The sequence below is a fragment of the Garra rufa genome, chromosome 13 (assembly GCF_049309525.1).
Source record: "Garra rufa chromosome 13, GarRuf1.0, whole genome shotgun sequence".
NCBI lineage: Eukaryota > Metazoa > Chordata > Actinopteri > Cypriniformes > Cyprinidae > Garra > Garra rufa.
This window is the reverse complement of record NC_133373.1, coordinates 29933825-29955542: the sequence shown is the minus strand read 5'-3', so window position 1 is coordinate 29955542 and position 21718 is coordinate 29933825. Positions and strand designations below refer to the sequence as shown.

The 21718-nt window shown below is 36.3% G+C and overlaps 3 protein-coding genes across 3 annotated transcripts; all 3 read right to left on the bottom strand.

Annotated features, from left to right (window-relative positions):
- LOC141283599 (voltage-gated potassium channel regulatory subunit KCNF1-like) lies at positions 1-3964 on the bottom strand. The gene is made up of 2 exons (XM_073816897.1): positions 3830-3964; positions 1-3113 (listed from the first exon to the last, which is right to left on the bottom strand). The coding sequence occupies exon 2, from the start codon at positions 3106-3108 to the stop codon at positions 1645-1647; it is 1464 nt and encodes a 487-aa protein (XP_073672998.1). The 5' UTR covers positions 3109-3113; positions 3830-3964; the 3' UTR covers positions 1-1644.
- Positions 3965-7322: 3358 nt separating this feature from the next.
- Positions 7323-8648, bottom strand: LOC141348397 (voltage-gated potassium channel regulatory subunit KCNF1-like). Its single transcript, XM_073852710.1, has one exon. It carries the CDS (start codon positions 8646-8648, stop codon positions 7323-7325), a length of 1326 nt encoding a protein of 441 aa, XP_073708811.1.
- A 1880-nt stretch (positions 8649-10528) lies between these two features.
- Positions 10529-18644, bottom strand: drc1 (dynein regulatory complex subunit 1 homolog (Chlamydomonas)). Its single transcript, XM_073852758.1, has 16 exons — positions 18514-18644; positions 18287-18377; positions 17800-17912; positions 17528-17711; positions 17311-17448; positions 17088-17174; positions 16867-16989; positions 15534-15673; positions 14383-14517; positions 13964-14300; positions 11640-11729; positions 11283-11378; positions 11095-11192; positions 10861-11013; positions 10660-10762; positions 10529-10582 (listed from the first exon to the last, which is right to left on the bottom strand). The coding sequence occupies exons 1-16, from the start codon at positions 18642-18644 to the stop codon at positions 10529-10531; spliced, it is 2073 nt and encodes a 690-aa protein (XP_073708859.1).
- Positions 18645-21718: the final 3074 nt, after the last annotated feature.

The window sequence follows — 21718 nt, the reverse complement described above, 5'->3', positions numbered from 1 at the left end:
TGCAAGTCTAAGGTCAGAAAACATTGTAATTTTCTCAGAATATACATTTATAAATCAGTTCGTTTAAACAGCTTTGAGCATAATGTCTGTAAACTCCACCCTTCCATAAGCCTACTTTGCTGTGATTGGTCAGCTGGCCAAGCCTGTTGTAATTAGCACAGAGAGGAGTACTTGAGCAAGTTAGCAAGCGCAACCATCTGTGTTGCCAAGTCCATCGTTGTTTTTGATGTCTGTGGGTTGATGCGACCCCAATAACGTCATATTTAGCCCCTGGAATGTGAATTTACCACCCGAACACGATTTTTAAAACGCAATTGGGCAAGTTTTGAGAGAGCAACTGGGTAGGTTTTGTTGTGAAAACCTGGCAACCCGCCCCTTTACATAAAAGAATAATATAGTGTTTCAATCCGTTCTTAATTAATGACATATAAACATTTTGTTCAACACTTAAGCAAGCGAATCGTGCCCACAGCTAAAGTTTTGCTGCTAAACTGTAAAAACATAAAACAATAAATGTGGATGTGATAGTCAAGTGCTAATCTGACTAACTGATGAAACGACACAGTTTGTAAACTAAAATATGTCTAAGTTACATTCTTTGTTATTAAATTAAGTAATTACAGCAACTACAATCTACATTAATCAACACATTCTGGAAATAGTGGGTTCACAGCAAATTATCAGAACTATTTCAGTAAGACAGTAATATCGAGGTTTACCTATGATGTGAAAGCTGCACTATCACATATTAGCACAAAAAATAGATATTTTGAGAACTCACTTGAAAATGTACACATAACATGAATCGTACTTACAGGTTGAAAAATATATTTTTCGAAAACCCATATGACCTGCTCTTTAAAATAGTCCATAACTGCTTCAACTATAATTTTATGAATACTTTTTATGCAAAAAGAAAACTAAAATAATGACTTTATTCAACAACTTCTTTACTTCCACGCAGTCTGTGACTGTCTCCATGTGTGGTACTGTCATGAATGCATGTCAAAGACTGACATGGAAGAGAAGAAATTGTTGAATAAAGTTGTTATTTATGTACACACAAAAAGTATTCTTGTAGCGTCAAAAATTATGGTTGAACCACAGATGTCACATGGACTTTTTTAACGATGTCCTTACTACCTTTCTGGGCCTTGAAAGTGGTAGTTGTGTTGCTGTCTATGCAGGGTCAGAAAGCTCTTGGATTTCATCAAAAATATCTTAATTTGTGTTCCGAACATGTTTTACGGGTTTGGAACAACACAAGGGTGAGTAAATAATGACAAAATTTTAGAGGGCACTATAATAAAAGCTGATAAAGAGACTTTATATATTAAAAACTGTACATTTTGAACTGGTATGAAAGGATTTATTAATTGTTGAGCAGAGGGTTAGGGTTACATTAACTACATATTTAAACATTAGATAGATAGATAGATAGATAGATAGATAGATAGATAGATAGATAGATACATAGATAGATAGATAGATACATAGATAGATAGATAGATAGATAGAGTTAAAGGATTATTGATCGTTTTCCAGGCTGTAATCACAGTGTACTGTTCATATCGATTAGTTCTGCTTCCGAATTAGTTTATTATTCTGAAGCATTGACAGAAGACAAACGCAAATCTAGTTGTTCTAGCATTTGTGGGCAGGTTGGTCTTTGGACACATTTGCTTTATCACCAAGTAACGGGATATATGTGTCACTCTGTGACGCGCTCACAGCAGCGCTATCCCACACCGAGCTACTGCCAGCCGAAGCCGTTCTTTCAGCCTCCGGACACTCCTGCGCTTTCTCTTTCGCGCGTAACGCCATGAGTTCGATTTCATGCTTTGCAGCGGTTTCAAGCACACGCTGCTTACTGTAAACAATCACGAAGTTGTTGATAATCGGGTGGATTGGCAACGCGATAGCTATTACGCCACACAGAAAACTGACAGCGGCGTTACACCTGCCCAGCGTTGTTTTAGGATAGATGTCTCCATAACCCACAGTGGTCATTGTAATGATAGCCCACCAGAAGGATTGTGGGATGCTGGTGAACATGGTCTCTGGGTGGCTTTGCTCCAATGTGTACCCCAGGGCGGAGAACAAGAAAATTCCCACGCTCATGTACATGAGCAGCAGACCCAGCTCTTTCAAGCTGCTTTTGAGTGCGAATGTAAGAGTTTGAAGACCTGATGAGTGGCGCGCAAGTTTGAAGATGCGCGCAATGCGCATTATGCGCAACGCTTGCACTGCCTGCTGTACGTTAGCGAGCTCCATCACAGCAGTGCCCAAATGCGTAAGAATCAGCACTACGTAAAAAGGCATGATGGCTAGAAAGTCTATTATATTCATGAAAGAAAACACAAAGCTAAACTGGTTCGAAGAAGACAAGAAACGCAAAATGTATTCCGCTGTGAACCAAATGATGCAAGCCGTCTCGATTGACTCAAGAGTCGGGTGTTCCACGAGGTTACCCTCGGTATCTTTCACTTGGAGCTCGGGGATGGTCCCCACGCACATGACCACAGAGGAGATCAGGATGAACGCGAACGACAACACTGCGATTACGCGAGCAGCTAACGATGACTCTGGTTTCTCCATGAGCTTCCACAGAAACGCTTGACACTTCTGGGCTCTAGTGAGCGTCGCATCATCCTCCAGGTCGTCCAATATGTTCTTGACCTTATCTGCTATTTCCTCCAGCTCAGTTTGCACCTCATTTAAACTACTTATACAGCATTCGTCCAGATACTCCGCGTCGATTCCCCAATAGTCCATCTCTTTCATGAAGCACATGGGACAGATTCCTCGCTTCATGTGAATCTCTCCATAGTAATACAGCTCCAGGATGCATTTGAAGGCCTCTGGGTCTCTGTCAAAGTAAAACTCTCGCTTTGAGTCGTCATAGTCATCACAGAGCGCGCAGAGATCGTCTTGCGTGGAATCCGTGGCTCGGTTAACCAGTTCGGCCAAGCGCGTCTCGGGATATCGGTTCAGCACGTCCCCGTAGAGAGTGTGCTTGACACCACCGATATTCACAGCAATCTCAGTCTCCTCACTGGCCTCTGAGCTGTTACAGTCCGCGTAACGAGTCCTCGGGAACTCCCACATGTCACCTGATAGTTTTAAACAAGAACAAAATAAGAATGGTTTCTGGGTTATAATAAGCAACATGTCCATGACTAATAGCTAGATAAATATTAGGCTATAGAAGAGACCGGGACGAGAAACAGTCACTTATTTTCTGTCTTTTCTTTTTTTTTTGTAGTTTTTGACAACATTTGCCAACAGGAGGGCACAGCTAGGGTAAGTTGTTAGAATAAAAACTGTTATTGTAAATCCTGGGACAACAAAAAAGTAAAATAAGACTTAAATATTATATCATGTTTAGACAAACATGTTGTAAGTAATCATTTGTGTAAATTTATAACATTTAAAATGTATCTGACAACTTGTCCCGTTATGTCACTTGTGCAAAATATCCTACTTACTGAGAGCAGATTATACAGACAATATATTAACGTTTTAATAATAAAAAAATATATTAAATTTAAGAGGAGTTTTTATTTTGGCACCAACATACAAACCACTGAGATACAGCCCTTTCCCAGACAACTGTCTCATGTGACACTAGTCCCGCCTTCTCCTTTTCTATTTGTAAATTAGCAAGAAAGAGAGCAAAACTCGTTTTGCTCACTTTAAGATTAAATTTTTACCTGGATTCAACACATATTTAAACATTAAGCATTGTGCGCATTAATAAAGTCGAGTGCTCCACGTTATAAATAGTGTTCTATAATGTAAATAGTCAATTGTGACTGAAAAAACTTACATATGTTTGGATCAAAACCTGTGAAGAAAGTCTTAAAAAGCTTCTGACTTCAGCTGCATGTTATCCGTGTGTTGAGCAGAATGAATCCGAAAGAGCGCAACGTGAGTAAAGACGAGTGACAGGAGCAGAACTAAGGTGTGTTGCGTATGTGTATGTGTGTGTGGGGATGGAGCGGCTGTGATGGGAGGGGTGGAGAGTCATAATTTATGTTTTCGGATTGAAGGACCAAGAACAGGCTGCAACGCACGCAGTCATAAAACATATACTCTCTTACCGTGGTTATAATTGATAGGGGTACATTTAAAAATATAGACTTACGACATCTCATGGCACTCACACTTCCTTAATCTTTTTAAAAATATTATTTTATTATTTTAAATAATGTTAATGTGTTGCTAGGAAAGCACTTTAACTAGTAAGTTATAGTTTGTGTCAACAGCAGCAGTCGTCCAATGGTGTATTAGCACACGCAGCACCTCAATTTTATGAAATATCTCTCTCTAGTGTTGAAAAGTAGAAACTGCAAGGCAACAAGTTGTGCCACGTGATAAAACTGGAATACCCTGACTGGCTTTAGCAGTCCACATGCTGCTTATATGTTTATTGGAAAACTTTTAAAGGGGTCATCTGATGCCCATTTTCCACAAGTTCATATGATTCTTTAGGGTCTTAATGAAAAGTCTATAATATACTTTGGTTAAAAATTCTCAATAATAGTGTAATAAAACACCCTTTTACCTTTTCAAAATCAGCTTTGCAAAAAATCAATTAATTTTATTACAACCTTTAACTGCAAATGAGCTCTGCTCGCCCCGTCCCTCTCTGATGTGGGATTATGAGCCGCAATGCTGCATTTAGTGGTGAAACTTGCCAACAAGCACATTATTAAGAAAGGCCATTTGCAAAAATGCATAAAAAACCCTTATACTCACTTCTGCTGTCGGTGCTTACCTTTTTAAAACGAAAGTAACGTTTTCCTCTGTGTCTTCAGCGGTTCAAATGTCGGGAGTAAATGACTACTGCTATGTTCATTATTACATCCAACAACAGAACACCGCAATCTGAGACATTCTTGTCTTCCCCTGCACCTGAGCCACACAATGGCGATCGGAGTCGGATTGTTTCAGCTCGGTGAGGGCGGGTCTAAGGTAAGGCACTTATGTCAATCCACTATCGTTGGAGCGGCCTCTGTCGTGTGTCGTCACATCGACAAGAAGCTGAGAATGACCTGATTTGAAAAAGGGGATATTACTTTTAAAGATTAAAAAAATACCACTGGGTGGATTTCTATCATTGTAGGGTGGTTGTGTACACAAACTGCCAACACACATTAATGTTCACACAACATGTAAAAGTGAGTTTTGCATCCGATGACCCCTTTAATGCAAATATTTTTGCACTAGGCCTACTTGAAATGTCGACAATGGTTATTTCATCCCAATAACTTAAACTTCCATTTAAATTTTTTACATTTCAAGCAGTGTTGGAATATTTCTTTTTTTAGTTATACAGATTACAAATACAATACAACATCAGAGAATGGCTTTCCCAGAATTTCCTTCATTTGAATGATGGAAAGACTGAGTATATCCTGTTTACCCCGGACTCACCCAACAGTTCCCTCACTTTTGGTCCTCTTACACCTCAGTTTGCTCCGACAGTGCGCAACCTGGGTGTTATTTTTGACAGTGGTTTGATTTTTGGTAAACAAATAAATGCAGTCGTGAAGGCAAGTTTTTACCAGCTAAGGCTCCTCAGTAAGGTCAAACCATTCTTGTCCCGAGCTGACCTTGAAAAGGCTGTCCATGCCTTTATCAGCTCGCGGATTGACTACTGCAATGCCCTCTACACTGGACTTAATCAATCACTTCTTAATGGGCTTCAATTGGTGCAAAACGCTGCAGCACGTCTCCTCTCCAACACCTCCAAACGCTCTCACATCACCCCTGTCCTTCACTCTCTCCACTGGCTTCCAGTGCGGTTCAGGGTGGAGTTTAAGATCTTGATGTTTGTGTTCAAGGCCATCAATGGTCTGGCCCCTGCCTACCTCGCGGAGTTGGTTAAGGTCTACCAACCAGCAAGAACTCTGCGCTCCTCTGAACACATCGCACTAGTTACGCCCAAGTTCAACTATAAAAAGTTTGGAGGCCGATCATTTGCCGTCCAGGGCCCTAAGCTGTGGAACGCACTTCCGGCACAGCTTCGCAGTAACACTGAGTTGTGTGTTTTTAAATCACAATTGAAGACACATCTTTACAGTCAAGCTTTCGACACGTAGCCACTGACTCGATTGCTGCTTTATGTTCCTTTTTGTGCTTGTATTTATTGTTGTCTGTTGTGATTCTTGATCTTATTCTGGTAAGCGCCCTGGGCACCTTTCTGGCTGTTGTAAGGCGCTATATAAATAAAATTTGATTGATTGATTGATTGAATAGCCTACTGTTTTAAGATATTAAATAACATTATAGTGATTTTACATTTAAAAATCGTGAGTTTTGATTACTTAGACAGACAGATAGACAAATTATAGACAGAAAGATGACAGAAAAACAAAATATAAGTAAACAATAAACAGTAAAGTAAAAGTAAAAAAAAACTTTTTTACTAAATCATTCATTCTAAACCTTCGACCTAAAGGCAAAAGCTCAAACTCATCATACGTAAGATAGATAGGCAGACAGACGGATAGATAGATAGATAGATAGATAGATAGATAGATAGATAGATAAGCAGACAGACAGATAGATGATAGACAGACAGACAGATATGCAGACAGACATACAGACAGAGAGACAGACAGATAGATAAGCAGACAGACAGATAGGCAGACAGATAGATAGACAGACAGATAACCAGACATACAAACAGACAGACAGACAGACAGACAGACAGACAGACAGACAGACAGACAGACAGACAGACAGACAGATAGATAGATAGATAGATAGATATGCAGACAGACAGATAGATATGCAGACAGACAGACAGACAGACAGACAGACAGACAGACAGACAGACAGATATGCAGACAGACAGACAGACAGACAGACAGACAGACAGACAGACAGACAGACAGATAGATAGATATGCAGACAGACAGATAGATATGCAGACAGACAGACAGACAGACAGATAGATAAGCAGACAGACAGACAGACAGACAGACAGACAGATAGACATGCAGACAGACAGACAGACAGACAGACAGACAGACAGACAGACAGACAGACAGATAGATATGCAGACAGACAGACAGACAGACAGACAGACAGACAGACAGACAGACAGACAGACAGACAGACAGACAGACAGATGGATAGAGTACAAATGAACAAGCAATAGATAATTGTTCATATTGATTTGTTTTTATTTCCAAAGTAGTATTATTTTGAAATTGGTGAATCACTGCTTCCTCTTGCATTTGTAGACAGTTGATCTTTGGACACATTTGCTCTATTACCAAGTAACGGCATATATAACTGAGGTCATTTCGTTACACTCTTGCACCAGCACTATCCCACACCGAAGCCTGTGACGGCATTTGTTCGGCCTCCGGACACTCCTGCTTTTCCTCCTTCGCTCGTAACGCCATGATCTCTATCTCACGCTTCGCTGTGGTTTCAAGAGCACGCTGCCTACTGTAAATAACGACAAAGTTGTGAATGATCATGTGAACTGGTAACGCGATAGAAATGATCCCACACAGAAAACTGACAGCGGCGTTACACATGCCCAGCGTTGTTTTAGGATAGATGTCTCCATAACCCACAGTGGTCATGGCAACAATAGCCCACCAGCAGGACTGTGGGATGCTGGTGAATTTGGTCTCCGGGTGGCTCTGCTCCATTATGTACCCCAGTGCAGAGAACAAGAAAATCCCCACACTCATGTATGTGAGCAACACACAAAGCTCTTTCAAGCTGCTTTTGAGTGCTACGGGGAGAGCTTGCAGACCTGATGAGTGTCGCGCAAGTTTAAAAATGCGTACGATGCGCAAAATGCGCAACGCCTGCAATGTCTGTTGCACATCGGCCAGCTCCATCTGAGCAGCACCCAGAATCAACACTACGTAGAACGGCGTGATGGCTAGAACGTCTACTATATTGAGGAAGGAAAATACAAACTGCAATTTGTTCAAAGAGGACACAAAGCGCAAAATGTATTCCAAGGTGAACCAAATGATGCAAGCCGTCTCGATAAACTCAAGAGTCGGGTGTTCCATGAGGTTACCTTTGCCATCTTTCACTTGGAGCTCGGGGATGGTCCCCACGCTCATGACCACAGAGGAGAGCAGGATGAACACGAATGACAACACTGCGATTACGCGAGCAGCTAAAGATGACTCTGGTTTCTCCATGAGCTTCCGGAGGAATGCTTGAAACCTCTGGGCTCTAGTGACCGTCGCATCATCTTCCAGGTCGTCCAGGATGGTCTTGACCTCCTCGGCTATTTCTGCCAACTCAGATTCCACCTCATTTAATCTACATATACAGCATTTGTCCAGATACTCCATGTCGATCCCCCAGTAGTCCATCTCTTTCATGAAGCACATGGGACAGATTCCTCGCTTCATGTGAATCTCTCCATAGTAATACAGATCCAGGATGCATTTGAAGGCCTCTGGGTCTCTATCGAAGTAAAACTCACGCTTTGAGTCGTCATAGTCATCACAGAGTGTGCAGAGATCTTCTTGCATGGAATCCGTGGCTCGGTTCACCAGTTTCGCCAAACGCGTCTCAGGATATTGGTTCAGAATGTCCCCATAGAGAATGTGCTTGACACCACCGATATTCACAGCAATCTCGACCTCTTCACTCATTTCTGAGCTGGTACTGTCTGTGTAACAAATGCTCGGGAACTCCCACAAGTCAACTGAAAATGAATGAATACATAAATATATTAAAGACAGACAAAGAGACAGACAGACAGACAGATAAACAGATAGATAGATAGATAGATAGATAGATAGATAGATAGATAGATAGATAGATAGATAGATAGATTGATTGATAGATTGATTGATTGATATATGTCACAATTTGTACATCTGTGAATATTTATGTATTTCTGAGATCAATTTCCAGGGTTTAAGAGTGTTTTCACGACGCTTCATCAGTCAGGCATATTGGCCACACTGAATGTAAACAAATGCCACTGAACCAAACGAAACTCGCATATTTTGCTGATTATTGCTGCTGAAAATGGTCAATTATTGCCATGTTTTGGGAGTACTATAGACTGCCATGCATTTGGAGTACTATAGACTGCCAAAAGTTATAACAAATCAAGCAGAAGAGTGGAAAAAACTGTCTGAGGAGCAAAAGGAGTTTGTGGTTGGCCAAACTAAACCAGGAATTCCAGGGCAAGAATCTTGGCAACATTTGCGTTTGTTCTGATCATTTCTGGTCAGGTAGGTTAAATTTTAGGCTAATATCTTAATTAATAGGCTACTGCTCATACGTATCTTTACCACCTATTAATTTAGTTTGTCATAATATTGCACCCTTTCCTGCTTACAAAGTCCTTCTCTGTATGATTTAGCAACTTTCCAACTTTTTTTCCGTGGTTTAGACAGCATAAATTAGTAGAACAAAGTATTTAGTAGTACATTAACTGTGCAATCCATGCTGTTTACATCTGAGTTTTGCCAATGTGGCCGCACATCCGGGTAACTAACCAAATCCTGAGGTAAGTGACAATGAGGGTGATATATTTGATAAATGCAGGTCAACACCAAGCTTAGACATGTGACTGATACTGTATTTTACTGTACCCATAATATATAATATATATTAGTTAATCCACTATCCTGTCTAATTTGCCTGTTTTGACAAATTGTTCGGCATTTTGATCAGTGATCGGTCTGTCAATCAATCTCTTTGCCAACGGTACAGCGATTATGAAATACAAACAATGCAAAAATGTGAAACAATGGAAAAATATCCGAGCAATTGTTTAGGCAAAACACTAACTAATTAACTTAAGTGTAATATTTATATTAATATCACAATGCTTTTGTTCTGAAAGCGGAGTTATGTAACTTTTTAGTTAAACCTGAATTCTTCTATGGTTTAAAGAAAACTGCAATTTACGTTAGTTTGGACACGTTCAAATATAAAGGTGAGCTGTATTAAAACTTACTTATGTTTGGACTGCAGTCTGTAAAGAAAGCCTTCAAAGTCTCCTCTTCATGCCACTGCTTTTTCATAGCTCTTCTGTGTAAAAATGCGATAAACGGATGTATTTGACCGTTGCGCTTGCGTCTTTTGAAGTCGGGAGACTTTGCGTTTCCCTCAGTCATAGGGTAAGATTGGGGGAATTTATTGTGATAATCTTATGATCTCTTTTCTACACACATAAAAACTATTTTTATATTACGAATTATAAAATAGCCTAAACAAGTGCAGAACAGTCAACTAAGAGTTATTAAACTTATGCTTGTCGCAACATCCCCATCTAGTGTTGAAAAGTGAAAACGGCAATGCAATGTTACTAGATAAAACTGCAAACCATGCACTGCTTACATGCTTAGTAATTAATATTTAAAAAATCAGATTCTTTAGTAAATATTTTATTTCAATCACCACAATTCAACTTAAGTTCGAACATTTCAAATGCAGTGTTAATATGCATATTTTTCACCGTATAGATTGGAAATACAGATTTTTTTCTTTATTATTATATTTTTTTAAAAGTATATCACATGGGCAACCGCTTCATCCTGGCGGGCTGCATCTCCGGCTCAGCACTGGCCTATCAGGAGAAATCAAGTTGACATGAGAATAACAGCCAAACTGAAGTTTAATATCATGTAACAGACACAGACAGACCTTGGAGGATGTATAAAGACGCAGCAGCTGTCTGAGCTCAGTATTCTGTTGTTGTACATCCTGTGTTTCCACCAGAAGCTCAGCTCTTTCAGTCAATACAGTACTGAGGATAAAATATCATTGTTAAAATATATTTATTTCTAAAGGTTTTAATTTGGGCGCAGTATGCTATAATTATCGACTACAAAAATGTACACTTACTGGTACTTGTTGAGAGCTGTATCTAGAGCACTCCAGAGCCTGAGTTTGGACTCTGGGATGACGTTACCTATGCTTTCCCAGTACGCTGCATCTTTAGAGTCATCTCTCATATCCAACCCCAAAACACTGCTCTTCTGTGAGGCCTGAACATCACTGGATATAATAACACATAGTTGATTTAGGGAATATGTATGACAGCAGAAAGTTCTAGGTTTGAAATGCAAGCGCACTGACTGGGGTCTGCAGTATTGGGCAGTAAAATCTTTCAGAGCTGCTAGTAGGTCATTATGATGGATGAAGTCAGACGGCTGGTTGTTGGTTGTCTCTTCTTCCTAACAAAAACACAAAAAGAGAAATGCAATTTAGTTTTGTTTCCAGAGTGGCATAGTGAGAGGTTGAGGTGTGATGGGATCCACTTTTACCTCCATCTGTTCCCTCTGTAGTTGGCCATGTTGTTTGTAATTCATTAAGAACTCAACCATTTTATACATATCCTCCTCACTCTCAATCCCTATTACCTATGTGTATAAAAGAAAGAAGCAATCAATATCAGTCTTTTTGGTTTTTCAATGGTTCTCAACCTTTTTGACTCCAAGGCTTACAAGACAACAATCGGAACCCCTTCTTTCTAAGCTGATATGCACCTCTGGTACATCCTCTGTTTCTTTAGCATTTTAATCTCTACTTATCAACACAACTTCATTTAAAGACACTTAAAGTTTTACTTGGGAAACCTAGTTGTCTTCCTTGTTGAGAGCCACAGGTTTAATTATACTTACAGAGAAAATGGAATCTAGCTTTATGAGGGACTGTTCATTTTTCTCCAGATGAGACACCAGCTTCAGCAGTTTACTCTCTACAAGAAAACCCTGAAATAAAGAAAAGAGAAGAGATAAAATAAGATATTGCTAGAGTTTGTAAATGAAAATGAGGTAATAGAGCAGATATGGTTTCACACACAATAGTGATGTTTTGATTAGGCAGGGTTGCCAGGTTTTCACAACAAAACCCGCCCAAAACTAGCCCAATCGCGTTTCAAGGGGGGTCCCCCAGTAAAAATTGCGTTAACGAGATAAAATACACATTTTTCTGTGGGGTTCCCCTAGTAAAATTAGCATTCCCAGGGCTAAATATTACCTTATTGGGGTCTGTTAAACTGTTAAATTGCCCAATTCCACGGGAAAACAGCGGACTTGGCAACATTTTTGCTGTCTCCTAAAAGGATTTTGAAAAGTAAAACAACTGCTTTTACTATTGACAGGGTTTCTGCAGGTTTAAATTAAAATGAATAATGGTAAAATTAATTAAATAAAGTAAATTTAAAGAATAAATTAAAGGGTGTGTTAGTTGAAAGATACAACTTCCAACCACTATCCAATGTCAGTTCCAACTCTGCTTCAAACTAAAACAAAAAATGCTCTTAATGTTCTTCCTTAGCATTTTTGTCTTTATTTATTCTTATTTTCCAGTGCAAATGCCTAGGCTTTCTTAAATCCAGATTTTACATTTTACTTGTGAAGCAAAATTACATATAAAATGTATTGACAGATATTTGTTCTTGCTTTAGGCATAAAACATTTGTTCAGTTTTTCAAGACTATTTACATTAGTATCTCAAGTGAATGTATCTTGATTTAAGTAGGTATTTTGGAAAATAAAATTACTGTGGAAGATATTAGGTTTTTTTTTAGCAATGTTTGCAATATTTAATGCCATGGCATGAATGCATGAATGTACAACTTTCTGCTCTGGTTTAAGATCTTTTTTAGAGTCTTCATTTGTAAAATGATATATTAAGACTTTATAAAATCCACAGAAACCCTGTATTTATGCTGTTTCTTTAATTATTTTTCCTAATAGAGTGTTGAAAGTTAAAGGAGTAGTTCACTTTCAGAACAAAAATGTACAGATAATGTATTCACCCCCTTGTCATCCAAGATGTTCATGTCTTTCTTTCTTCAGTCGTAAGGAAATTATGTTTTTTGAGGAAAACATTTGAGGATTTCTCTCCATATAATGGACTTCTATGGTGCCCCCGAGTTTAAACTTCCAAAATGCAGCTTCAAAGGGCTCTAAACGACCACAGCAGAGAAAAAAAGGGTCAATATGGGTGAGTAGCTGACAGATGTGGCTTTATCGTATTAAAATTTCGGCTTTCTAATACAAACAGTTTCTGAGAAACTAAAGGAAATGCAAAAAGTGTTGCAACCACCCCCACTCTCCCCTATATAAGTTGTAAATATTTTTAGAAAATAACCGATCGTTTCGCTAGATAAGACCCTTCTTCCTCGGCTGGGATCATTTAGAGCCCTTTGAAGCTGCATTTTGGAAGTTCAAACTCAGGGGCACCATAGAAGTCCATTATATGGAGAGAAATCCTGAAATGTTTTGCTCAAAAAAGACAATTTCTTTACGACCGAAGAAAGAAAGACATGAACATCTTGGATGACAGGGGGGTGAGTACATTATCTGTAAATTCTTGTTCTGAAAGTGATCTACTTCTTTAAATCGGCAAGGATTTCTCTGTTTAGAGACTGTTCTGTACACAGATTTTTTAACTTCTGCTGTTTTAAAGATTCTTAGTGTTTTAATTGTTAAAATTTAACGTGTTTACTCTGAACTTTTGAAAAAACTGTTTGTCCATATAATAAAAGTAAATAGGTCCAAAACAAAACAACACTGGAAAGCTCTGATATGGACAAAATAGTTTAAACATTATCTTCTTTTGAGTCCGTCCCATAAAAAAATAAAAGTCATACAGGTTTAGAACAACATGAGGATGAGTAAATCCCTTTAGGGCCATAATAATCCTTTCCACTTTTTTCTTCAACGCGGAAGTACGCCTACAGGTGAGACTTCATATGGGTAAGGTTCATTATCCGCTATAGGGAATTAACAAGAAGAATAACAACGCGCAGTAAACGGTAAAACTGTTTGCAGTACAAACCAGTGTGTTCATGAGACCGGAAGCCTAATCCATAAAATTTTACAAAATAATATTGATATTCTAGGATTAAGACATGTTTTTTAAAATACATTTTTTTCAAGATTTCAAGCAGTCAAAGTATCCCTAACTAATGACTCGGCTACAATAACACACTCACCAATTCGTCACACAGCAGCTCCAGAATTCTCTTCACCGTTCTCCTGTTCACTCTGCTACCAGTGTCACTCAGACCCTCAGATTCCTCCACTAAATCACCTCCTGTTTCTTCTTGCAGGGTATCTGCAGCTGCCTGTGAGCCTGTCCTGAGTGTCTTATGTTCCATCGGGCCGGAGCGCTCCATGAAAGGGAGCGAAGGAGACACCCAAGCCAGACCCAGCTGCTGCTCGTGAATTATTCGGTCGGCCTCCAGCGTCCTGTGTGCCAGGGCCTTCGCCTCGTCTTCACTCATCAACCACAACTTCTCAAAACGCTTGGTATCAAGTGCTGCAAAGTGTCTATTCAGACAAACAAAAACAAGGCATGTCTTGGGACTGTCTGAATGTCTTTCTAGATCATGTGGTAAGTGCGTGCACTAACCTCGCTTTCTTCTGCATGTCTTTGTGCTGTTGTTTAATGCGTGCGTGGTCATTTTTTAGTGATTGTTCCTCTGCTTTTAACTGCTTCTCCTGATTGGTGCATTTAGACTTTAGGTTGTTGAGAACATCTTGCATTCTGAAAAACAAATCAGGTCAGTTCTGAATTTAAGAGTAGGAGTTTTCCTTCAGTAGGGTGATTACTAGAAACTTCCTTCAAACCAAAAACGATAACTCTGACATTTACTATATGAGCTGAATAATTGAAAGTGAATCTTGCTGCATTAATATTGTACAATATAAATATGTGACCCTGGACCACAAAACCAGTCTTAAGTCGCTGGGGTATATTTGTAGCAATAGCCAAAAATACATTGTATGGGTCAAAATTTTTGATTTTTCTTTTATGCCAAAAATCATTAAGAAATTAAGTAAAGTTCATGTTCCATGAAGATTTTTTGTAAAATTCCTACTGTAAACATATCAAAATGTAATTTTTGATTTGTAATATGCATTGTTAAGAACCTAATTTGGACAACTTTAAAGGTGATTTTCTCAGTCTTTTTTATTTTTTTGCATCCTCAGATTTCTGATTTCAAATAGATGTATCTCGGCCAAATATTGTCCTATCCTAACAAACCATACATCAATGGAAAGCTTATTTATTGAGCTTTCATATGATGTATAAATCTCAGTTTTGTCAAATGTAACCTTATGACTGGTTTTGTGGTCCAGGGTCACATATTGTTCTTGGGTTCTACTATACTAAGAGGTAGTATATCTTTCCTAAGGTTAGATTGGACACACTGCCATACAAAAGTATTTTGGCCTGCATTTATTTGGCAAAATACAGTAAAAACTGTAATATTGTGAAATATTATATAGCTGTTTTCTATATGAATGTATTTTTAAACATAATTTATTCCTATGATGGCAAAGCTGAATTTTCAGCAGCCATTACTCCAGCCTTCAGTGCCACATGATCCTTCAGAAATTATTTTAATATAGTGTTTTGGTTGTTAACGAAAATTTCATATAATTATCAGTGTTGAAAACAGTACTTTTGATTGAATACAAGTATTATTATTATTATTTTTAAATCTTCCAGACTTTTACCAGTAGTATACTTAGATTAACTTGTAAAAGTTGGAATACCTTATAATTTTTCTCTTCAACTGAGATTTTAGGATGGCGTTCTCTTCCTCTCTTTTCTTTAGCAACTCATATTTGTAGTCAAGTTTTTCTTCCTGCAGATGGCAGTTGAATTTCACCTGTTGTAAGTTCTTTCTTAAATTCTGCACACACAGACAGACAGAAAAGCATTACATTTACATTTAGTCATTTAGCAGATGCTTTTGTCCAAAGCGACTTACAAATGAGGACAATGGAAGCAATCTAAATCAACAAAAGAGCAATGCTATTTAAGTGCTATGACAAGTCTCAGATTAGCTTAGAAAACAGATAGACTAGAAAAGAATAGAATAGTTTTTGTTTATTGTATAATAAATAAAAAGAAAAAAGATAGAAGATATAAAAAGAATAGAGTTTTTTTTTTAAGATTAGAAATAGAATAGAGAGTGCTAGAGTTAGAGAGTCAAATAAAGATGGATGCAGATGTTTATTTGTACCTGCAACTTTACTCTAGCTTACACTACCAGTCGACAGTTTTTGGACGGTAAGATTTTTAATAAAGATTTTTTAAAGAAGTCTCTTCTGCTCACCAAGCCTGCATTTATTTGATCCAAAGTACAGCAAAACAGTCATTTGAAATAGTTTTACTATTTAAAATATCTTTTTTTTCTATTTAAAATATATTTTAAAATGTAATTTATTCCTGTGATTTCAAAGCTGATTTTTTCCCCCATTACACCAGTCACATAATCCTTCAGAAATCTTTCTAATATTCTGATTTGATGCTCAAAAACAATTATTATTATGTTGAAAACAGCTGAGTTTTTTTTTTGTTTCTTTGCTGAATAGAAAGTTCAGAATAACAGCATTTATCTGAAAGATAAATCTTTTGTAACATTATAAATGTCTTTATTATTACTTTTGATTACATTTTGAATGGTATAGTGTATAATGTTACAAAAGCTTTTTATTTCAGATAAATGCTGATCTTTGGATCTTCCTATTCATCAAAGAATCCTGAAGAAAATGTACTCAACTGTTAAATATTGAGAATAATAATAATACATGTTTCTTGAACAGCAAATTAGCATATTAGAATGATATCTAACGGCTGGAGACTGGAGTAATGGTGCTGAAAATGTAGCTTTGATCACATGAATAAATTACATTTGAAAATAGATTCAAATAAAAAGCAATTGTTTTAAATAGTTCAAATATTTCTATATATATCAAATATTTGGATCTAATAAATACAGACTTGCTGTCCAAAAAATTTTGTCCACCAGTGTATAATTTCCAGCAAACATTCTGTACAGTTGCAGAGTAATTCTCATAATTAATACCATATCAGATTCACCTGTACTTCTGTATCCATTCTGATTTTGTCTGTGTTGTATTCTTCACCTTTCTGAACCCTCAGCTTCTGCAGCAAGTCCTCATGCTCCTCCAGGAGACTTAAACCCTGTATCATGTTCTGCAGCTGCAGAGAAAGTTCACATTTACATTCAAATTCAAATCGGATTCAATCCAATGTGTGTTTTCATCTTAATCCATGTGTGTGTTACTTTTATACTGTACCTCTTTCTCACTTCGCTCCTTCATCTGATGCTCCCATTTCTTTTTGTGTTTGGTTAGCAACGTTCTCCTCTCCTCATCAAACGAGTTCTTTAATGTTCACAGAAAATAAATGACAGGTGAATATATATTCATTATATATAGTGTTATTGCTCATTTCCTATTAAACCAAACATATTATGAGGGTTTGTATGTGGACTCCAGCCTGCAGGGGGCATTGCAGCACCTCAATCTGCTGCAGGTCCTCTCGGTATGACTTTTTCAGACTTGAGATCTGCTCTTCCATCCTCTCAATTAGCAGGTCTATGTCTTTAGCCTGTCTTTTCAGATCCTTCACATAGCGATCATCACTTGTCTTTATCTCCTATACAAAAACACTCTTAATTACTCTTGATTTAAAGTCTATATGTTTTTGCATGCATTTGTTGCAGACTAAAGTTCACCTGCTGTAGTTCACTGATCAGTTTATTCTTATCCGCTAAAATCTGTTCACAAAGTTGTTGCTGGCTGTTCAGAGCATCTCTTAGATCCAGTGGGGTCTGTTTGATTTTAGCATCTGTCCACTTGTGAGTGATCTCCTCAAACTTTTCCTGGCTGGACTTGGCCTCGTTTTCCAGCTTTTCTCTCCTTATAGGATCAAATGACACTTTTTTTATTGTGAACACAAACTTTACAGAAGTACAGTTTCAAAGACATAGGGTTTCACTGCATGTACCTCAGTCGACATGCTTCTTCTAGCTCTGTTCTCCTGTCAGACTCTCTGGCATCTACAGCTACCTGAATGTTGGTCACCAACTCTAGGCCATCACTTTGCAATTTTGCTATGTGCTGCAAAAAGAGGAGAGGAAAGTGTCTTGAAAACCTGATCTACATCACAATATGTGCATAATATTCAATACTACAGTATTTCAAAATGACAATATTTGCTTCTATTTATGACTCTGGACCACAAATTTTCAAATAGTTGTATCTCGGGCAAATATTGTCCTATCTTAACAAACCATACATCAATGAAAAGCTTATTTTATTCAGCTTTCCTGATGTTAAAATCAATGTATAAAACATTTTTTAATGCCCCTATGACTGGTTTTGTGGTCCAGTGTCACATTTATTAATATAATATAATATAATATAATATAATATAATAAAAGCAAGACGTTACATTTGAAAAGTATATTTAACGTTACATACAGACGACTGACCTTTTTACTTTTCTCCACTTCCTTCTGACTTTTCCGTGTTTCTTCTTGAACATCCTCCTTTCTCTGGGAATCTTCGCCAAGCTTCGCTTGACTGCAGAAAATACAATATTTAAGTATTTCATTGCATTTATGAAATCTCCAGAAAAGGTTATTTTAAGATTTGACCACGTTCATTGCTAACTAATGAAAAAAGGAACGGAGCTAATGAACTCGAGATTAATGTTTACCGTGTTTTGGCCTCATTTCGTGCCGCTATTCGGAGGCGACGGGCTGTAATTCTCTCCTCTTGGTTTTTAGACTCAACAGATGGCCCAGATTCGTCTGCCTCTTCTCCTGCTAAAGGTTCGGACTGGTGCATTTTCAGTTGCGTTAATAAGCACTGGACTAATACATGAAATATAACAGAGTGCGAGGAATGAGAGAGTATTGTTTACAATCCCGTTGCTATGATACTGCGCAAGTGGTTGAGTGCTGGTATTGCAACCACAGTGATCTGTAATCAAGAATATCATAGATTAATGACTGCCAAATGTTTCGAATTGACCATTAAAATGATTTATGAATGTATATGTATATATATTTAATATAAACATTTTGAATACATATACAATTTAAATATATTCTAGTTTTCCATTCATCATGTTCACCACCAGTCAAAAGTTTTTGAACAGTGAGTTGTAATGTTTTTTTAAAGAAGTCTCTTTTGCTCACTAAGCCTGTATTTATTTGATTCAGCAGAAGTACAAAAAACAGTAACATTTAAAAATATTTTTACTATTTAAAATACCATTTTTCTATTTGAATAGATTTTAAAATGTAATTTATTCCTGTGATCAAAGCTAAATTTTCAGCATCATTACTGCAGTCTTCAGTGTCAAATGATGCTTCAAAAATCATTCTAATATGCTGATTTGCTGTTCAAGAAATGTATTATTATCACTATTTAAAACAGCTGAGTACATTTTTCAGGATTCTTTGATGAATAGAAAGATCCAAAGATCAGCATTTATCTGAAATAAAAAAGCTTTTGTAACGTTATACACTATACTATTCAAAAGCTTGGATTCAGTATCTATATTTATTTATTTATTGGAAAGAAATTATAGAAATTAATACTTTGATTTAGCAAGGATGCTTTAAATTGATAAAAAGTGATGATAAAGACATTTATAATGTTACAAAAAAATTCTATTTCAGATAAATACTGTTCTTATGAACTTTCTATTCATTAAAGAAACCTAAAATATATATATACTCAGCTAACATAATTCAAAAAAATTAGCAGCAAATCAGAATATTTGAATGATTTCTGAAGGATCATGTGACTGGAGTAACCTAAATCAAAGTTGACTGCTAAAAATGAAGGTTTGATCACAATAATAAATTACATTTTAAAATATATTTAAATAGAAAACAGTTATTTTAAATAGTAAAAAAAATATTTCAAAATTGTACTTTGCTGTACTTTGGATCAAATAAATGCAGGTTTGGTGAGCAGAAGAGACTTCAATATATATATTGTGTTTAAAAAAATATTTTGCATAGAAAAATAAGTCTATATTTATTTTATACCAAACAAAAAAATATATATTTTTGTCATATGGGAAAAACGAGAACAAACAGTAAGAATTGCAGGGCCATAACTCACATAAAAGTACTACATGTCAGCAACCTCTTAGCAACAGTAGCTGTTTTTTAGCAGAAGTGATGTTTTTGTAACAAGCTGAATGTGGCGATAATTTAGGAAAGCTGTCTTTATGGCTTTCTCTCTGTATCTCTCTTTTGTTCGCAATCTCGGATTCCTGATAACTTTTAGCTTGTGTCTAGCTTGATTTGTGCACCCAACTATGCAATCAGATTATAAGACCATGCATCAGACTGTAACCTGATGTGACTGATGCCACACACTCAATTCTCTTGCTCTCCAAATTAGCATTTTGCACATATTACAACAGAAATCTGTTTTACCATATTTGTCAGGGACGTTTTTGTACTAGCCTCTAAACTAAGAGTACCACAGTCTGGGGCTAAAGTACTTGTGTTTGCATGGTAATCACCTTAGTGATTATAGTGGCTTAACGTTTAGCACGCTTTTACCTTTGGTTGACTGCTTGACTGCATTATAAGCAGAGGATACTGTACAATCAACCAAAGGTCTCCTGTCTTTAGGTGTAACATGCATTTATGTGTTTCACTTTAACAAAGGGGATTACCAACTAAAAAAAAACAGAATGTCTATTAGATTAGTGGTTTTCACAACCCAAAAGTGGGTTGCAGGTCTGTCACAAGCAGTGGAGATGAAGCAATACTGAATAAAATTATACAATGCAGCTATTAATCATTTTAGAGGAGGAGAAAAAGCTTTCCATATTTTCTTTATTTTTTGCTTTTATTATTATATTATATTATTATGGCTAGAAATATTACACAAACAAATATTGTAGTTTTGAAATACTGTATTGAATATATTGGCATAAATGCATCTGTCAGTCTGTATGGCTGATGTATTAATACAATATTTTGCTGTTGTGTACATTTCTTCTGTTGTTTATGTATTTAATTCTTTCATTTTTCTTTTCAGCCTGAATTTTGCTTATTATTTGGTCTGTGTGGTTTGTTGTAATATTAATACATTATTTCAGTTTGATTTTTAAGATTTATGCTGTCATTTTGTATGATTTGCTGTTGAACAGTGCTATTTTTTATTTTCTATATATTGTTATAGTATTTTTCTAATATTTATGTTTTATTTTTACTTTATTAGTTTATTTTCATTTTAATTGATCTACCTAATGATTGTGCTTTTGTCATTTTTATGTTTTTTATTTTATTTTTATGTTTCTTTTTCCTTCCTTTATATTTTTAATGATTTTAGTATTTTAAGTTCTTATCTAATATATTATTTTATTTCAGATTTATTTTAATTTACATGCACAAAAAATACTTTTTAAGGAGTTTTTTGCTGACATTTTGTATGATTTGCTGCTGAATAGTGTTATTTTATTATTTTCTATATAGTATTTTTTAATATTTATGTTTTATTTTTACATTACTAGTTTAAGTTCCATTTTATGTTTTTTATGTCATTTTTATGTTTTTTATTCTATTTCTTTTTAAATTTATTTATATTTTTAATAATTTTAGTATTTTAATTTCTTATCTATTATGTTATTTGATTTTATTTCAGATTCATTTTAATTTATACACAAAAAACTACTTTTTGATTTTTAAGAAGATTTTTGCTGACATTGCTGCTAAACAGCATTATTTTATTATTTTTATATATTGTTATATATTGTTATATTATTTTATTTTTACATTATTAGTTTAATTTTCATTTTAATTTAAGTTTATCTAATTTTTGTGCTTTTGTCTTTTTTTATTCTATTTCCTTTTAATTTATTTATCTAATTAATTTTAATAATTTTAGTA